This window comes from Primulina tabacum, chromosome 7 (assembly GCF_025594145.1).
Source record: "Primulina tabacum isolate GXHZ01 chromosome 7, ASM2559414v2, whole genome shotgun sequence".
NCBI classification, from domain to species: domain Eukaryota; kingdom Viridiplantae; phylum Streptophyta; class Magnoliopsida; order Lamiales; family Gesneriaceae; genus Primulina; species Primulina tabacum.
In genome coordinates, this window is record NC_134556.1 from 30,565,162 (window position 1) to 30,585,526 (window position 20,365).

Below are 20,365 nucleotides of genomic sequence, written 5' to 3' on the forward strand. Positions count from 1 at the left end.
TAAATATGATTTCACAAATACATCAATCACTTCAAAATTGCTCTTCCTCCCTAAAAATTTTTATTCATCAATTTTTCGAGAATATGAAGATGGTTCTTTCAATGTTATTTTGTATAATTATTTTGGTTATTATATGCGCTATCTTGTATTTATCAGAGAATATATGCCTTGAATTTTTTTTTATTTTTAAGAATACTTCTAGTTGTAATTTATCTGTTACTTTGTATTGTCATATTAATATATTTAGAACTTAACTAATAAAATGTATTGTTATTTTTCTAGTATCACCACGTCAAATTTGGCAAAGCTCGAATTCGTTGTGCTTGACTTTACGGAAAAATTTATATGTCATGAACTCTCGACGTAGAAATGCATATTGAGTCATTGGGTCTAAATGTGACCATTAAAGAAGTGGTACCTCATCATCACAAGAAAAATCAAAAGCTATGATATTTTTGCGTCGGCATCTTGATGAAGGATTAAAATGTGAATGTCTCATTGAAAAAGATCTCATGGCTTTATGGAAAGGATTAAAGGAAAGATTTGAACATGTAAAGGAAGTTATACTTCCGATTTCCCATGATGAATGAAATACGTTAAGATTTCAAGATTTTAAAAAAGACGGTGATTACAACTCGGCAATGTATTGAATAATATCGCAATTAAAATTTTGTGGACATGAGGTTACAAAATCAGAAATGCTTGAAAAAATGAAGGACCGTGTGCTGGGCACCTTGAGGTGCTTTGAACACAATAAATCAATGAGCTGCAATAGCTCGTGTTATAAGAATATATACACCGATGAATTAAATCGAGTTTGGTTACAAACCAAGCGGAAAACACTCGAAGTAATCCTTCGTTAAGAAACACTGATATATTTTATATCTTGTATAACTGAATAACTGAAAATAATAGGGAATCAGTTGTGACATATATCTATTCAGTTATGATGAAAAGTACTGAACTGACGGATGCTCTAACTGATCAAATCAGTTTGAAAACAGTAGTTAAACAATTAAATAACACAAAATATGTTTATGGATGTTCAGAGACTTCAACTCCTCCTACGTCACCCCTTCTACCACTTCGGGTAGGATCCATTAGAAGACGTTGATTAATTACAACAAGTGTAATAACCCACCCAGCTTAGTACTTACCCGCTGTTAACTGAACTGCTAGTCTAGACTAAATGCAGCACCTTCCAGTCAATACTTCTTTAACGTCTGTGTGTCAAAGACTACATACACAAGTTTATTGTCTTTGTGCAAGACTATGTTTGAGTGGTGGTGTGTGTGTGTGTGAGAACCGATCTCTGAGTTCAATATGAAAGTGTTCTCACACACTGAGGGAATTGTGCTTCTATTCTAAGCTGATAACAGGATGAATGTTCCCTCTGGACTGATTGCTTCTCGTAAGCTGATAAGCAATATGCATGTCCTTTTTCTTTGTATCTTCACACACTCTTATTGTTCTGCTCATGTTGTATTGTTCTTCACTATTCTTCTATTTATAGGCTGGAAACTGATCGTACAGTGAGACTCAACAATTGTATCCGTTGCAGCTTGAATGTGTTCCTAGATATTTGTGTTTCGACTTTTCCAACATCTACACTGGAACATTTTGTCTTTAAGCTTTGATGCAACGTCCATTATTGTATCTTTGATCGTACAATAACTTTTCTCAGTGCCTACAGCTGGATTCCATTGAATAAGCTTGTCCTGTTATGTAAACTGATTAATTCCTAACTGATGTTCTGAACTGGTCAGTTGAACTGATCTTGAACTGGTTCGGTGAAATCAGTTGGTTCATCAGCTGAAATGATTTCGTTGCTTCAGTTGAACTGGTCAGCTGAACTCTTCATCAACTGGCCGGGCTTCTGAAGGTCTTCTGCTGAACTGCCTATCAACTGGACAATCAGTTGAACTTATTCAGTTTGGTCGATCAGTTGATGTTTTCAGTTTGCGCCTCGATAGCTTTAGTTTTGGCTTAATAACTGATCAGTTCGACGCCTGATCAGTTCCAGCTTCATGCGCACTTAGATAAATCATTAGAAACAAAATAACATGTTTTGTTATCATCAAAATCAAGATTGCGAACATTAAATGTTCCAACAAAAAACAATTTCAATTTTCACACATCAAATATAACTCTGCAACAACAATATAGAGTTCGTGAATTTGCGAGATATTATGAACTTATTGCATGTCTTCTTGTGGCGAAAAGGAACAAGGAGCTGCTAATGAGAAATCATCAATCCCGACCCACTGGATCAACAGTTTTTGGTCGAGGTCGAAATCGAGGTCGTGGTCGTGGCCGTGGTTTTGAAAACAATCGAGATAGTTACTTCTATAACTCATCTCAAAAGGACGTCACAAACCACACACTAAAAGATATCATGAGAACATGAGCGTTAATGAAAATCACTAAAAACGATTTGAAAGTTCTTGTTTTATATGTGGCACTTTAGGACATTGGTCTTGTATTTGTCGAGCCCCCGAGCACATTTGTAAGCTCTATAAAGAATCAATAAAGAGGGAAAAAAAGACCAACTTCACTGAACATAGTGACCGTTTGAGTGATTCAACTCATTTTGATACTGCAAATTTTCTGAATGATTTCTCTGAAAATGATCAATATACTATTGGAATAGATATATAAAATATTTTATTTTTCATGTATTCGTATGATGATTTTTTATTGTATAATTATGATATATGTTATAATCAATATACTCGTGGAATAGAAATGTAAAATATTTTATTTTTCATGCACTCATATGATAATGTTTTATTATATAATTATGATATGTGTTATATTTTTCAATAAATTACATATGTATTGTCAGCATTTTTTTTTTCATTGCATATTTTTTTTTAAGTTCAAATATGAAAAATACTATGAACAAAGCTAAACATGAAACTAATCACATGTGAGTTTGCATACCTGATAGTGGTACAACGCACATTATTATCCGAGATAAAAGATATTTCTTGGAACTAAAACCAGCAAAAACAATGGTGAATACAATATCAGGTCCTGTAGACTTGATTAAAAATTATGGTAAAGTACATTTTTGTTACCTAATGGTACAAAATTTATGATAAATGTTACTTTGTATTCACAACAATCGAAAAAAAATTTATTGTTAATAATATATATTCCCATGAGTATGATACTCAGACAATAAATGAAGAAAATGATAAATATATGTGTCTTACCACATATAAATCAGAAAATAAATATGTAGTTGAAAAACTGTCAATTCTCCCTACTGGATTGCATTATACACATATAAATCCAACTGAATCAATTATGGTAGTTGATAATTCTTCAATATTAATTAATTGGCATGATCGATTAAGACATCCTGGTTCAATAATGATGCGAAGAATTATAGAAAATACACATGGTCATCCGCTAAAAGACCAGAAGATCTTTCAAAATAATAAGTTTAAATGTAAAGCATGTTCTCTTGGAAAACTTACTATAAGACTATCACCAGCTAAAATCCAAACTGAATCACCCATTTTTCTTGAACGTATTCAAGGTGATATTTGTGGGTCAATTCATCCATCGTGTGGACCATTTAGATATTTTATGGTATTGATCGATGCTTCCAACAGATGGTCACATGTATGTTTATTATCAACTCGGAATGTGGCATTTGCAAGATTACTTGCTCAAATAATAAAATTGTGGAATCAATTTTTTGATTATACAATCAATACAATTAGATATGATAATGCTGGTGAATTTATTTCCCAAACTTTCAATGATTATCGTATGTAAATAGGAATCACTGTTGAGCATCTTGTTGCTCGTGTACATACACAAAATGGATTAGCTGAATCATTGATTAAACGTTTACAACTGATTGTTAGACAAATGATTATGAGAACAAAACTCCTTATTTCTATATGGGGACATGAAATTGTATATGTTGCTGCATTAATTAGCATCAGACCAAAAGCATATCATAAATACTCCTCATTGCAGCTTGCATTTGGTAAAGAACCAGACATTTCTCTTCTGAGAATTTTTGGATACATGGTATATGTGCCTATTACACCGCCTAAACGAACAAAAATGAGACCTCAAAGAGAGATCAAAATTTATATCGGTTATGATAGTCCATCAATCATTTGATATCTCGAGCCTCAGACAGGCGACGTGTTTACAACACGTTTTGCTGATCATCATTTTAATGAGGAAATCTTTCTAATGTTAGGGGGAGAAAATAAATATATCGAAAAAGAAATTACATGGTATGCATCATCGTTGTTACATCTGAATCCAAAAACTAAACAATGTGAAAAAAATGTATAGCAAATTGTGCACTAGCAAAGAATAGCAAATCAAATACCAGATGTATTTGCAGACACAAAAAAGTAACTAAATCATATATACATGTTGTAAATGCCCCCTACTCGAATCAAAATTCCAAATAAACAAATTGAAGACACTCATGATGTCATAAAACGGCTAAGTGAACACTTAATGAAAAAGAAAATTTAAACAATTCAATATTCTCTTGCGTTTTAATTAAGAAAACAACGTCTAAATACTTAATTATTGATGTATATGTTGATGATTTAAACACAATTGGAACGAATAAGGAAATTCAAGAAGTTGTATTGTACTTGAAGGAAGAATTCGAAATGAAGAACCTTAGAAAAACAAAGTATTTTCTGAGTTTACAAATTAAACAAAAAGAATGTGGATTATTTTTTCACCAGTCAAATTATACAGAAAATATCCTTAAATGTTTTCGTATGGATGAATCAAATCATTTAAGTACTATAATGGTTGTTAGATCATTAAACATAGAAAAAGATCCATTCCGTCCATGTGAAGATGATGAAGTTATTCTTGGTCCAGAAGTGTCATATCTAAATGTTATTGGTGTACTTATATATCTTGTAAATTGTACAAGACCTGATATATTTTTTGCTGTAAATTTATTGGCAAGATTTAGTTCATATCCAACAAAGAGACACTGGAACGGAATTAAACATATATTTCATTATCTATGAGGAACAATAGACTTGGAATTTTGTATTCAAAAGCTATCAATCAAAGTATAACTGGTTATGCTGATGTTGTGTACTTATCTGATCCACACAGGGCACGTTCCAAAATCGGATATGTATTTACTCGTGGAAGCACTGTAATTTCTTGGCGTTCACAGAAACAAACACTCGCAACAACTTCATCAAATCACGCCGAGATTATTGCACTATATGAAGCAAGCCGTGAATGTGTGTGGCTAAAATCAATGACCCAACATATCCAAATCTCATGCAGATTATCATTCGACAAGAAGCATGTGACATTCTATGAAGATAATGCTGCATGTGTTACTCGAATGAAATAAGGATACATAAAAAGCGATAGAACTAAACATATTCCCCCTAAATTCATCGCATTCAACCAAGAGTTTGGGAAGAATAAAGATATTGATATTTGTTACATTCAATCAAGTGAAAACTTATCAAATCTCTTCACAAAGTCACTTCCTACGACAATATTTAGAAAGCATATATATAATGCGCAATCTATGAAATTTGTGAAGAATCGTTCGTGTTAACATGAGGGGGAGTTTACATTACTGAACTTTTTTTCTTTACTATGGTTTTTATCCTAATAGATTTTTCCTAATAAGGTTTTTAACAAAACGGTATAAAAATACGTAATGAAGACAATAATTGTATCATGATCATCACAACAAGTGAAAGTGTTGAAAATAATAGTTGGAAATATTAAAAATTAGTGTGTAATTATGTAAGTAATGATGTAATTAGTTTTGGATTATTTTCAAAAAAATTCTATGAATATGTCTCTCAATTTGTGAAAAAACACAATTGAGTGGAGAACATTTTATTAAGTATATAGTTTAATATATATATTTTTTAAGTTTGAAATTTTTACTTTTTAAGGTAATTTTTTTTAACAAAAATTATAATTTTCTCCATTTATAATTAATTGACAAAAACTTGTGTGAGACGATCTCACGATTCGTATTTTGTGAGACAGATCTCTTACTTGGGTCATCCATGAAAAAATATTACTTTTTATGTTAAGATTATTACTTTTTATTGTGAATATCGGTAAGATTGACCCGTCTCACAGATAAAAATTCGTGAAACCGTCTCATAAAAAACATATTCTAATTAATTTGTCATTTTCTTGTCATCCACCACCGCCTCGAAAGTCCAACAAAAGAATGTCAAATCTATCTTCACGTTCTTGCTATCCCAACTCCACAAAAATCCAACCAATGGGAGCAAAATTTGACTTCATTTTCTGTCGATCCAGAACCGTCCAATCCTCAAATCCCCTTTATTTTAATGCCCATATCTTCATGGTCATAACGTGTTATAAAAAACGTGAAGGGGAACGGGTCACAATTACAGAACTCAAGAACACTGACCGGTGAATCGTTGTTCAAGAAAAGCTACAATGATACGTAAAGAACTCTCATTTTGCATTGACGATAAGTTTGGCGGAGAGACAACACATCAGAATGAAGACCCATTCAAAGGGAAGGTTGAGAAGTTCACAGTCGGAGAAACTGTGGAAGATGATGAATTTAGTTTTGGGAGTAATGCAATGAACATGATTGAGGAAGACTGTGGTGAAAACGAAGGCGCAGAAGGGGGATTTGGGCCGTTGGAATATGGTGCAGTTGATGGTTGGGATCCTTCCGATCCTCTGTTCTTGAGGAATTATGCTCGGTTTCTTGAGGTTGGTACCTTAAATTTGGATTTTGTGGTTGGGGTTGCTTCCCTTTTATTCTTACTGTTGAAAGAATTTTAACCGTGAAGGTGAACTGGATGGTAGTCAAGTCTTCAAGAGAGGCAAATTTTATGATTTTCCTTATATATTATTATAATTAAAAGATGAAAATATTTTGGTGTTCATCCTAATTCCTACATGTACTATAATGATGGGGTGAATTCTAGTTTTCTGCAAATTATAGACATTCAAGTCGAGGAAAATGAAAATAAAATGTGAGGTAATAGCTTTTCGTTTTGCTGCAGATTATCCCATGAATATATAAATCAATGGATGGGCAGTATATGTTGTAGATGGGTCGGAGATTGATCCTTTAATGGGTTTGATACTATCAACTTATTTACAAAGATAAAGGAATAGTCTTAATTCTGTCAAATCAATTTTGAACTTTAGGTGATACGTTAATTTGGCAAATCAAAGGAAGCATACGGCCAAAGGAGTGAAGAACATCATAAGCATATAGTGCCATATTTAATGTTTCAATAAAACGATATGTGGATTTAAGCTGGTCAATGGAACTGCATACTGTTATCATGCCATGGATTTCAAGTTTTGAGACAAAGCTATCCAACATAATTAAAGTGATTTTGGACTATATATTCGGCCCCTACTAGTTAGTGATAAAGGGAATTTAAGTAGCAAATATTTCCTTCACATATTTCTTCTAAGTAACATGTCAAAATATTATGTGACAGTCCAGAGGAGAGTTTTTTAAAGCTGAGGAATACTATGATCGTGCAATTATGGCAGACCCGAACAATGGTGAAGTACTATGTCTCTTTGCCAAGTTAGTATGGGAGCTCTATCGTGACAAAGAACAAGCCTTGACTTATTTCGAGAGAGCAGCCCTGGCTTCTCCTGGGGATAGGTGAGAATTCTCATTTCAATTTATGTTTCGCTTTCAAGAAGTGGTACGATGATTGAATTTTAAATCTCATGTATATATCTTAATGCCAATAAAATGTTTCATCTTCAAAATACTTCTGAGAGAATAAGACTTATTTCAATAAACTGAACATGGACACAAATTCATGAATTGGTTTTATACAAAAGCTGAATCAAGCGAAGGGGCTGGAATGGCAGTTCCTTGTCCTTAACCTCTTTTGATATTATTAAGGATTTTCTTATAGAACATGTTTTACGAGTCAAATGTCTTTTAGCATAATTATTCTTTAATTAGCCATCCTACCCAACTCTGAATCCTAGCTGCATCTCTAGTATAATGGTGGAACTTTTTGGAATTTCTTTCAGTGATATTCTTGGTGCTTATGCGAGTTTCTTGTGGGAAATGGATGAAGAGGAAGAGGGTCATTTTTCAGACAGTCAGGTTGTTGTCCTTTCACAAGAAAATCATTGTTAAAGAATATTTAGTGTGTGGAACTTATGTTACAATGGAAATGTCAGGTTGATGATCAAAATGCAGTATCATGGAACGATATGAACAAGGATTTTGAGGAACAGAAAAGACCAATTAGCCCTCCTCTGCATTTTGCCATGGGGCTGGGACTCAACATGCCTAGCATTATTAAAGATGCTGATGTGAAAACTGAATCGACTGAAACTACTGATGTTGAAGAGTATTACAGGAGAATGCTTGAGAAAAATTCTTGTGACGCTTTGTTTTTGAAAGATCATACCGAGTTTCTAAATCAGGTAAAACTTGTGTTTCTGTAAATATGGGTTCTCCATTAGAATTATTGGCCAAGTTGAGGTACGGGCGAGTGGGAACGAGCAAAAAACGTAAGTTTTGCCTATCTAATATATTAAGTGGGCTCTTAACAACATTCATGGTTCTGGCCTAGAATTAAGTGCTAACTAGTATTAGCTAATATTTATAATGCGGAAATCTTGGTTATTTACTCGACAGTCAAAGGGAGAACTTCAAGGTGCCGAAGAATACTACTCACGTGCTATACGGGAGGATTCGAGTAATTGGCCGATAATTTCGCAATATGCCAACTTAATGTGGCAGCTTTATCAGGACAAAGTAAGAGCTGACACATACTTTAATCAGGCAATTGAAGCAACTCCCAGAGATAGGTAAGAATAATATTTCTTAATGAAATGAACATTATGTTATCTTCAGTCAAGGAGGAATGACTGCATGATGATTATGTTCCTACTTGAAATGATGCCAAGATTAGATCAAAAGCACTCTGATTATGGTGGAAATATTTTGGATTTATTGCAACCTTAGTGGCAAAAAGACTGAATGAAAGAGATGACAGGAAATAAAGATAATCTAGTTCTTTTGTATATGTTTCTCTAAAGTCTAAGGATGTCTTATGTGCAGTTTCCGGGTTTATTTGTTGTATTTTTCTTTTGGTTTCAGCGATATTCTTGCATCTTATGCAAAATTTCTGTGGGAAATCGAGGATGAAGAAGAAGAAGATTCAACTAAGGTAGCTATAATCAGTTGTTATTGTTGCAACAATTTTGTTACTTTGAAGACTCAATATCCGAGCGCTTGGGGTTGATGTTGTTATCTCCAGTTAGTCTACATATTAATGGAGAAATTACTGTTGCTGATCTTGAAAGTGACAGTTTAAGCCACCACCCCAACTCGGTTTCACTTTCTTTCTTGGGTTTTATGTACCTAATGTTTCTCAGCTGAACCGTCATTTCCCTTTTCGGTGTCCCTTTGATTATTGTTTCCATTAAATTAACTTTGTGAAAATTCTACACAATTTTGTAGTTCAGTGCATATCTCCGACTGTTTCTAAAACGTGTGTCATTGTTTGCGTCATTACCATTGTTGATGCGTTTTTGTTTCTTACCCGTTTAACAGTCTCAAGGAGGTCTAGAAGAAGATGAGCAATATTACTTAGGTGCAATGCGGGAGAATCCAAGGAATGGCCAGATAATGTCTGAATATGCTAGCTTAGTTTGGCGGATCCATGGCGACAAAAATAGAGCTGATACATACTTCAAACGAGCAATTCAAGCGACTCCAAAAGACAGGTAAGCAAGGTTATGATTGTAAGTATATTGCGTTGGCAGAGAAGTGGTAGAGTGTAGACTAACCACCTCTGAAATTAATGAAGTGAAGATATTAGAAAGACGCTAAAGGGTAATTTGATATATAGCTAGTAAAAACACAATATTGATTAATGAAAATTACAAAAACTTCAGTTTTCTGTTTATAATAAGGGATTATATGACGGTATCTTTAGATATATAAAGTTAGTATTAACTTTTAATTAACAAAATTCAAGTCTATTCATGATGTTTTTGCTTTATATAATTTCTTGTAATTGTCTGCATACGTCGAAACTTGTAAATGTTGTACAGTATTTGTGTGACAATATAATTTTGTTTACGATAAATCAACACATCCATATTAAAGTAGCTGTGGTTTCCAGTTTAAATAGGGTTAGGAATTTGTTGGTACAATACAATGAATGACAACAAAACCAAATCTACCATATATAAGTTGGGTTCTATATGATAAACTTTTGAGAGCTTAAAAATAGAATACACATGTAGCATCAATTTGTGAGGTTTAAACAAAATTTATCATTATTATATCAAAAATCCATCTTTTCATCTTGATTTGTAAAAATTGACTATGCATAATGAAAATTGAAAGACTTTGAACGAGAAATATAAGGTATGGAATTTTATCAAAATTAATTAACTAAAAATGGGCTTGGACGGGTGAATTTGATTTGGAGAATTTGAGGAATAAGTTTCAATGATGCTGTTCTTGGACGTATTTAAAATTCACCACAATTACTGCTGAAATTGTTTACCTCCTAGCTTCTTTGTTCAAATATCATTACCATCTGAACCTTGAATTGCCTCATTTTGGAAGTTCTTCTCCATAGTTTCCTATGAATGGTTGTAGGAACTAAGCTATTGTTTCTCTCCATAATTTCGAATGATGATTGAGAAATAAGACAAATTTTTCCTTTTCTATTTTGAGAAGAATCAATGCAACTTCTTTCCCTTCAATTTCCATGCCATCCAGTTTATTTTGTGTAGCTAATTTTCGTTACAGCGACGTGCTTGCTTCATATGCCAAGTTTCTGTGGGAGATAGATGATGATGAAGAAGAAGATTCCGCGGAGGAAGTTTAACTCTTTTCTTAATCTGGTGACACATTAGTTAATTAGAACAGTTGAAATAATCTTACAAGTCTCTCCAGCTGCTGTGACTGTCAAGAATGTTGTGTAGTATGCTATTATGAAAACTTGTACCTGAGCATAATGTTGTTTACCCGCCTTTTGTCATCAAAATCAATCCTAATTTACAGAATCACTCTTGAGTGGACCATGAATGGACTCGGCGGATGGGTCAATTAATGAGCCGAGCTTTTTATCTATGTTATACCATCATATGATAAGATGTATGGATCACCTATTAGTTTTGTGTAGGACAGGAATATGATAAATGTATCAAATGATATCAGGAGTATATCTCAGTGTAGCATATTCTGTATCATGAAACAAATTAAACCAGCCGATTAATGATGTCTGCACACTGGATTAAATTAACTGGTTTAAGAGTGAACATGAACATTCCTATTTGCTCTCCATTAGTTGTCTTGTCTTCTCTTGCCTGCCTGTCATCTCCTCAGCAATCCCTTGCGATAAATACTTATACTTTTGCAAATGTATCATCCATTTTCAGTGGGAACAATCTTGATGTAATAAGTCCAGATTCGAGAACTTTCACCACAACATCCACTTCAACAATGTGGCAAAATTAGTCGAATTCTTCATTTCGATGCTATATTCAGCACGGCGATCTACTTCATAACCGTGCATATAAAATGTTTAACATGACCATTTCTACATTATCAGCACTTCTGATGGCTTGTGGCATGTTTTGGTAACGAGGTCTTCGAGAACAGACTGAGATATTGGCCACTGGGACTAAGCCATTGAGGAAGTGGCGACCTTATCAAAACTCATAGCTAAACAACGAAAATCGAATCCGAAAAACATCATCGAATTGGACATTGCACTCAGCTCACAAATTCATAAAGGATAGTAAGTACAGAGTGAGAAAAAGCATCGTCACAGTCCTCATTAAGACCCTCGACATTCCATACACCGTTCACACACACACACAGTTCACACTTCATCGGTGTCTAAATAATTACTCAAAATCGTGAACTCAGGTTCTGTTCGAAAAATGTCGTCTCATTTTTGACATTTTTACACGCACACTAGTCTTAGACAGCCTACTGGAAGTTCAACTCTGGAACGGTGCAGGTGCAACCCTTTTTGAATGTCTTGTTCTCACACTTGAATCAGCTATGGCTGTTCTCGCTTTTGCTCGAACATTGTTTAGGTTCTCTGTTACTTCTTTCTTATTACTTTGTGCGGGAGAAAGACTAACAGAAACTGCAGATTTTGGAAAGACCTTGGACTGTGGCTGTTTGTTTTGACCTGAAGTGTTATTTTTCAGGCCAGAAAATAGTTCTTTTCTTGTTTGTCTTTTGCCCCCAAAGATCCCATCATTATCTGGACATTATTAGAGTTGCCAAAATAAACAAGGTAAGAATGCATACGGCAAGGCAGAGCAGAATACTCAAAAAGACAACTCCCATCCATGGATACACATTGCAAAAATTTGCCTTGTGTAACTTGAAATAACACAATATTTTCAAATTCAAAAATTAACCATCATCTTTGCCACAAATATCTATCAGTTCGAGGTCTAGAATAGAAATACTACCCCTAATGCAATTGAAATATTTCTGAAAAATCTGAATAAAAACTAGCTAAACTAGTGCTGCATCAATACTAGAGCATGAATAGAAATCCTTCGTCCAAGTAAACATAACTTATACTAAACTTGTACTCACATCACATACACACGAAAAGGAAAGCATGAGTTACCTGGACTAGACAAGACAGCGCGTGGACGTGGAGCTGAATTTGCTCTTGCATTTTTCCGGTTCTCTTCCACACCCATATTATCGTTTTTACTTGTTTCTTCTGTTGATGAACCAAACAATCATTAATTCAATTATAAATTAGTCAGTAATGTTGCACTAAATAGCAACAACATGGGTTGAATATCAAACCTTTGGGCGTATGAAAGGTAGGTGGAGGAGATTTTGGGACAAACGATCCGGGAATTCTTACAACTAAATGTGGAGACTCGTCTACACATTCAAACAACAATTCATGTTATTGACATATAAATGCATGACGGAGCTTCGTATTATCACATCTTCACGTATATAAAATGATTTCGCCTCTAAAGTTTAAATTTGCAGGAAGACGTTTTACATGATGGCTACCAAGTCAGTAGACTTTATGTTCATTGACACTTGAAGTTTAACTGTATGAATTAGTGATAAATGATGACTCTTCCTGTGCAAAAGTTTATCCAACCCTCTTTTGCTTCTTTAATTATCACTATATTTTCCCTAAGCTATTTGCAGAAAGAATATAAGAAACTTGTCTAAATCATGATAAAACTAAAATAAAATACACATCTGGTGTATCCTACAAAGGAGTCAACTTGTGCGCTAGTGAAGACTGGCCTTTTTTGTTTCTAATCTCCATCCAACACGAGAAAAAGGAATTAAAGAAAAACCCGAAACAAAGGAATTATGCAGCTCTCAGAGCTACAGTACTAGCTTTTATTGTGAATCTGTGATAAGCATGAATACTCCCATGGTTTCATAAATCCATAGCGGAACAATCAACTTTCTTACAGTTCCTCGGGAAGACTTAATTACTCAAGTCCCATGAAAAAAGATCCAAGAATTCAATTTAAACAGAAAACATGACCAATCATAATACTGGAGGAAAAAAAAAGACCCGATTCATCAAATTATTATAACAGTAAAAATGAAAGAAGATAGTCATCTGAACCTGAAGGAGAGAAATGGTGGGCAGAAAGCCATTCAAAAGCTTTCAAAGAAAGCAAAGAGCTTCTCTCATAAGCATATTGGCCAGCTTCTTCAATCTGTTCCTTCACCTTCACCTTTGGATACACTTCCAAAAACAACAAAACGAAAACACGAAACAACAAAAACCCATTTCAGAAATCAAGGAAAAAGAAACAAAAAAATTATTCCAAAAATTTTAAACCAGGATCGTGAAAAAAGACAAACTTTGCTCACTTTTTCCACGGGAAGACGGATCCTTTCTGGGATGACGATCTACAACAAAGGTATTGGTTTCAGGGTTAGAATTATTCTTGTAAACGGAAACAAGCAAGAATCATGTGTGGAAGTTCTGAATTATCTATTTTTTGCAACGGGTCAAACGAACCTTAGAATGCAAGTGTCAAGAAAGTGGATTCTGATTTGTGATTGTGCGTGTTTTCTATGCGAATTTTGAATTAACAAACGTTGAGGGAATTACTATGCAAGTCAAACACGTATACTTTTCAGCGTTTTGAATGGCACGCTTTTTTTTTTATATATATAAACATTTGGAGGCATTTTCCGCTCTATCAAATGTATAAAATCAGTATGAACAATCAACGACCCACAATACAAAATACATGATAAAATTCTTAAACTTTGAAAGCACATCTATTATCTATCCACATTCTACTACATTGATTATGTCCGATGAAGATCACTCGATGCAACATAAAATTTATCGAATTTCGAATTTCACGTTTGAGTGAACACTTTCTAGTTCAGTTCAACTCAATTTGTAAAACTAGTTAAAATAGGTTTCAACTTTTTATAGTAGTTTCAAAACATATCCTAGTAAAAATCTCTACAAATTTTTTACAAGGGTAAGACTAGTGGGCTTCATTCACGTCATAGTCTAAAAAAACAAAAATTTATGTGAGACAGTCTCACAGGTCGTATTTTATGAGACGGATCTCTTATTTGGGTCATCCATGAAAAAATATTACTTTTTATGCTAAGAGTATTATTTTTTATTGTGAATATCGATAGGGTTCACCCGTCTTACAGATAAAGATTCGTGAGACCGTCTCACAAGAGACCTACTCCTAAAAAAATTATATTCGAAATTCAGCTGAATCAAAATAAGTGAAATAGATTTGAGCAAAAACTTGTGTGAGACGGTTTTACGTATCGTATTTTGTGAGACTAGTCTCTTATTTGGGTCATCCATGAAAAAATATTATTTTTTATGCTAAGAGTATTATTTTTTATTGTGAATATCAGTAGGATTGACCCGTCTCACAAATAAAGATTCGTGAGACCGTCTCACAAATAAAAATTCGTGAGACCGTCTCACAAGAGATCTACTCATAAATTTGAGATAATCAATCCCTTTGTCACGCCAATATTGAATACAAGAATAAAAAGAGTTTTAACCTATGTGAAATTTGAATTACCTTTATTTATAATATTTATCTATATGCACATGTTTTCATCAAATTGAAAGGTTCTTTTTTTTATTATTATTCGTGTGCATGTACACCCACAAATAATGGCTATTATCAATTGAACTCATTGAATAAGGATAAATTCTCTTTTTTGTATCGGAATAGACGAGAGATCAATTTTATAAAATTGAATAATAAGACGATTTCATGAGAGTTTTTGTCATATTTATTAATGGAGTCTCTGAGAACCTCACATATCATAAATAAGATATAAAATATTCGTAAAATATTTTATCATACACGTTTATTTTGAATAGTCCAATAATATTTAATTCATAGAAATCATTTTTTTGGGGGGAAATATAAAATGCCCCTACTTATTTACAATAATTCAGTAGTGTTTATTTTTCGGTGATACAAACAATATAAAATGTCCAATCTTCTTGTTGCGTATGTTTCACGTACACTCTCTTTCCCTTCGCAGATGAAAACGTGTAAAATGGGGAATTTCGAGTATACACTCTTCAATACGGCAATTGCTTTGAAGAAATTGCGGAAATTGCGGAAAGTAATTCACATTTTATATTTTTTAAAAAATGATATCAATTAACATATAAATACTATAGAGCTTATGTTAAATCTGAAATTTTTTAGGGGTAGTTTATTTATTATAATGTTTATAATTAATTAGAATAATTTTTTAGTAAGATTATTGTGATTATATTTTAGCGTGTAATCATTATGTGGATTATCATGAGTTAGAATAATTATCGTAGTATGGGTATTTTTTTCTATGTACAAAAAACAAGAAGTAAAAAACATTTTGGTAAGAAATTAGTGATATATTGATAAATTAGTACGTGAATTATTGTAAATGATTTAATTTATACATGATCTGTTAGAATCGAAGATAACAGTTTAAAGGATAATGGATAGACTGTTATAAAATTATGACAAATAATGATAAACTCAAAGTTGTATTATCAGCTCAAGTCAATATTTCAATCAGACTTGGTAAATTAAGCTACTAAAATATTTAAGTGTGGAAACAGCTCAAGTTATTAAGTGAATATGATTTATACTAGTGCAAAAGTATAAGTTCAAGTTAGAAAGTCAACAACATAGATGATAAAAAAATTAAGATAAATAAAATGACTGAAAGTAAAGGACGGAAGAAGTTTGTTTTTGGAAGTTCGGTGACCAAAATTCTACGTCATTTTTTTTTTGTTTCTAGGAGAATTCACTAGAAGATTTGATCGGTACAATCCTTTATACAAACTACTCAAATTTACGACTTATCTCTTGCCTAATTGAAACTTTTAGCACAATCTTTTCTTAACTCGATCTGTTCAAAAATAAGCTTCTGACAGTTACAGTGATTCTCACAATACAATACAAATCGTGTAAATAAAAGATAAGTGAGAATACAAAGTGCACAAAATAATCATTAATCGATCTGATAGAACTTTATTTGTGTGCAAGAAAAGCTTAAGAATAAATCTTGTCAGAGATACCTAGTTATTTGAAAATGCTTGATGAAGATCAAGGTAACAGTCTCTTCTTTATTATTGATGCAACCTCTTTTTATAGGTGTTGTTGGAACATTTCATGTTCGCAATCTTGATTTTGATGTTAACAAAAAATTTATTTTATTTCTAATAAATTTACCTAAGTGCGCAGAAAGCTACCGAGTCTAAACTGAAGCTATCGAGACGCAAACCGAAAACACCAGTTCAACTGATTGTCCAGCTGATATGTAATACACCAGAAGACCTTCAGAAGCCCGACCAGCTGATGAAGAGCTCAACTGATGAAGAGCTCAGCTGACCAGTTCAACTGAATCAGTGAAATCAGTTCAGCTGACGAGCCAACTGATTTCACCACATCAGTTCAAGACCAGTTCAGAACATTAGTTAGGAGTCAATCGGTTTGCAGAACACGACAAGCTTATCTAAGTGGAATTCAGCTATGCGCATTAACGAAAGCAATTGTCAGTCAATGACAATCATGCACGTTGCAGTAGAGCTTAAAGTCAAGACGTTCCAGAATGATTGTCAGAAAGGACAAGTCACAAATATCGAGGAACGGATTCAACTGCAACGATGAGTCTTGATGTACGTTCATGAAGCCTCTAAAAATACAAGATCAAGATCATCAACAAACAAGTGTGTGAAGATAAGAAAACAAGAGAAAAATAGGGCATGCCAACAGCTTAGTCTAGAAGCAAAATTTTCATGTGTGTGAGAATACTTTCGTGTTGTATTCATAGATCAGTTCTCACACACTCACACACAATCACTACAGAAATTGAGCGTATTGATAAGTTGAGTGAGTCTTGCACAAAGACGTTAAACTTGTGTATGTAGTCTTTAGCACATAGACGTTAAACAAGTGTTGGCTGGAAGGTGCTGCCTTCAATCTAGGCTAGGAGTTCAGTTAGGCAGTGGTGTAAGACCTAAGCTGAGTGGGTTTGTACAAGGTGTTGCATAAATAAAAATCTTCTAGTGGATCCTACCCGAGGTGGTAGAAGGGATGACGTTTGAACAGTTGAAGTCCCCGAACATTCATAAACATATCTTGTGTACTTAACTGTTTAACTATTGTCTTCAAACTGATTTGATCAGTTAGAGCTATTATCAGTTCAGTTATGATTCAGTTCCCATCATAACTGAACTGATTCATGCAAGAACTAATCCCCCATATTTCAGTCATTCAGTTTACACAAGATAAAAGGCTTTCAAATTAGTCAGCTTTCTTAACGAAAGATTATTTCGAGTGTCTTCGGCTTGTTTAAAAAAAATCGATCTTATTCATCGGTGTTTACATTCTTAGAACACGAGCTATTGAAGCTCATGAAGAATATTGTGTTTGAAGCACCCTTGCAGGTGTTAGAACCGATCCTTCAGGTGTTCGTTCCCAACATTAAAAAATATATACGGTACTCACATATGTATTTGGTAGCTGACAATTAAGCAGAGAATGCCACATTTCCTTTCCGTGCTTCTAAATATAGTAGCGGTTAATTTGTAGGACCGAGCGCTTGCTGCTTTACCAAAAGTTATAGCTAGTTGTAATGATGCAACTCAAATCTTTTAAAACGCACAGTAGCTCAAGTACCACGATTCGATCGCTCTATCAAGCAAAGACAATTATTGCACCCAACAATCTCCCTCTCAATAATTACACTCCTTGCAATCAATGGGAATGGAACTCGTGACTTTGGCTCTGATACCAATTGTAGGACCGAACACTTGCCGCTTTACCAAAAGCTATAGCTAGTAGTAATGGTGCAACTCAAATCTTTTAAACCGCATAGCAGCTCAAGCAACACGATTCGATCGCTCTACCAAGCAAGGACAATTATTGCACCCAACATAATTCAAATTTCTTGGACCAATAGCTTAAAGAGGTAACCAAGAGATCTTTATTGTGTATTTGCTGACAACTCTTGAAATACACTTAGAGATAGTATGTTGTATCAAGAGAATGTTTCCAGATCAATCTAAAAACTAATATGTTCTGCTCACATAATAAATGCTGACAACTTGATTTCGCTTGAGCTGTTGCAAAATGCTTATCAGATCGGTTGAGTTGGATGGCTTGATTTGTCTGTAAAAGTTTGTATGTCTCATCTTTTGTCAGCTCAGTTGATCAGCATAGACTATCAGTTCAGTTCAGTTAATTGAATCCTGTATTTAGTAATTTAACTTAAGTCAGTATTAGTTAGTTTGTGATCATCAAATCTTATATTCAAATTTTATCTTAAAGATTCTCTCTTTTTGGTGATATTAAAAGTAAGATGTTTGTGTAAATAATAAAGACTTAACAAAATCTATACTGAAAAACAGAACTATTTACTGATAATATGCGGAGATAAATAAAAAAAATGAAACGATAAGTAAATAAAACATTATATCCCGTTTATCATTTTCTGAAAGGTTGATGTGAAGAGTAGTTGGGTCTATGTCCACTGCTTGAGCTGCTGTGATGACCACCTCACCAGGTGGTTTTTTGTGTTGAGGCGAGGAAGAATAAAGCTTAGACTGTTCTTTGGGCTTTTCCTCTTTTTTATATCAGCCATGTCTTGTTGTAGAAAAGTAACCTTAGAATTTTGTTTTCCTCACGTCTTAATATGACCTTTGAGCACATGCACTTGCTTGTCGATCCTGCAGACCACATTAGCATTGGATCTTCGAAATTCAGCGAGCAATTGAGATAAGGACTGATGAACTAATTTTACTATTAAATTGTGGAAAGTATGGTTCAAATTCTTGATCTATATTTTGAAATTGTAGAGGTGAACTAGGTAGAGAATTCTATGGCAGTACAACTTTTAGAAAATTATGTTATGTATTAAGTTGAAGACCAATTTGTGGTTCAGGGTCATCTGCAATTTCTTCGGTTGGAATTTCTTGAATCTCGGGCAAAACGTGTTGTTCTCTTTCTTGTGCTGGTAGTTTTCGAGAAGTTAGAAGCGGTGGAGCTTGGAACATGTTATGAATAAGGTCATCGAATGATGGCAGTTGCAGAGAAAATGGAACAATATGTTGTGCTTTTAATTCCTTCTGTTGATAGGGGTAAGAAACACTCTGTTGTTCGTTTGAGTCAATCTGTCGAATGATTGGAGATGATGTATCTGAATTAGATTCAACTAGTACAACTTGTTACAGGGAAATGATTGTTGTGATTACTGAATCAGTTTCTCGTGGAACATAAACTTGGATAATTTTAGGAGCAATCATGTTGTCCAAAGTTTGCAGCATGGTAGCTGTAGTAATCATTGATATTTCTAGGAAGTCGAAAAAAGTGTGTGAAGTAACTTGAACTCAACGTATCTTTCGTGAACTTTAAAAGCTTAATGTAAACGTGTCATAGGAAATCGTGACATGTCAAAATAGTTCATCATCAATCATCGTTCATCATTCATCATTCATCTTTCGTGAATTCAGTTCATTAGAGATGACTATCGTACATCATCATTTACGATGGATCCATCATACATAGAACCGCGGTACCCGGTGGCTGTCGGACATCAGTGACATGATTACTCATCCTCTGTTTACATATACGTCTTATGCATTTACATATATTTCGATATCCACAATTAATTCCTATCATTCAAAACATCATCATTTACATCACTTATAAAAATCACACACAAATGCAAATTTTCTTTAAATCCAAGATGACAATGTATATTTTCATAAAATCTTAAAACTTGTGATCATAATGCATAAACAATTAAAATATATTAAATTTGTGCTCAGAGCACTGCCAGGACCAAAATTGC

At 33.8% G+C, this 20,365-nt stretch overlaps 2 protein-coding genes across 2 annotated transcripts; one reads left to right on the plus strand and one right to left on the minus strand.

The window, feature by feature from the left end:
- The first annotated feature begins 6,216 nt into the window (after positions 1–6,216).
- On the plus strand, positions 6,217–11,055 carry LOC142551241 (uncharacterized). The gene is made up of 8 exons (XM_075660369.1): positions 6,217–6,744; positions 7,491–7,663; positions 8,047–8,122; positions 8,200–8,448; positions 8,663–8,835; positions 9,128–9,197; positions 9,584–9,756; positions 10,796–11,055. The coding sequence occupies exons 1-8, from the start codon at positions 6,460–6,462 to the stop codon at positions 10,872–10,874; spliced, it is 1,278 nt and encodes a 425-aa protein (XP_075516484.1). The 5' UTR covers positions 6,217–6,459; the 3' UTR covers positions 10,875–11,055.
- A 659-nt stretch (positions 11,056–11,714) lies between these two features.
- LOC142551242 (uncharacterized) lies at positions 11,715–14,166 on the minus strand. Its single transcript, XM_075660371.1, has 6 exons — positions 14,034–14,166; positions 13,883–13,921; positions 13,632–13,754; positions 12,833–12,913; positions 12,645–12,743; positions 11,715–12,266 (listed from the first exon to the last, which is right to left on the minus strand). Coding segments are annotated over exons 2-6 (576 nt in total). The 5' UTR covers positions 13,884–13,921; positions 14,034–14,166; the 3' UTR covers positions 11,715–11,994.
- Between the last annotated feature and the right edge of the window lie 6,199 nt (positions 14,167–20,365).

What these genes read in the sequence shown, in the direction of transcription:
- LOC142551241 (XM_075660369.1), top strand. Translation starts at nt 6,460, where the DNA reads ATGATACGTAAAGAACTCTCATTTTGCATTGACGATAAGTTTGGCGGA. An exon ending in GTCATTTTTCAGACAGTCAG is followed by an intron (nt 8,123 to 8,199) that starts GTTGTTGTCCTT and finishes TGGAAATGTCAG; the next exon opens with GTTGATGATCAAAATGCAGT. An exon ending in AAGAAGAAGATTCAACTAAG is followed by an intron (nt 9,198 to 9,583) that starts GTAGCTATAATC and finishes CCCGTTTAACAG; the next exon opens with TCTCAAGGAGGTCTAGAAGA.
- LOC142551242 (XM_075660371.1), bottom strand. An exon ending in CCACCATTTCTCTCCTTCAG is followed by an intron (nt 12,914 to 13,631) that starts GTTCAGATGACT and finishes TTGAATGTGTAG; the next exon opens with ACGAGTCTCCACATTTAGTT. An exon ending in CGCTGTCTTGTCTAGTCCAG is followed by an intron (nt 12,267 to 12,644) that starts GTAACTCATGCT and finishes AATAATGTCCAG; the next exon opens with ATAATGATGGGATCTTTGGG.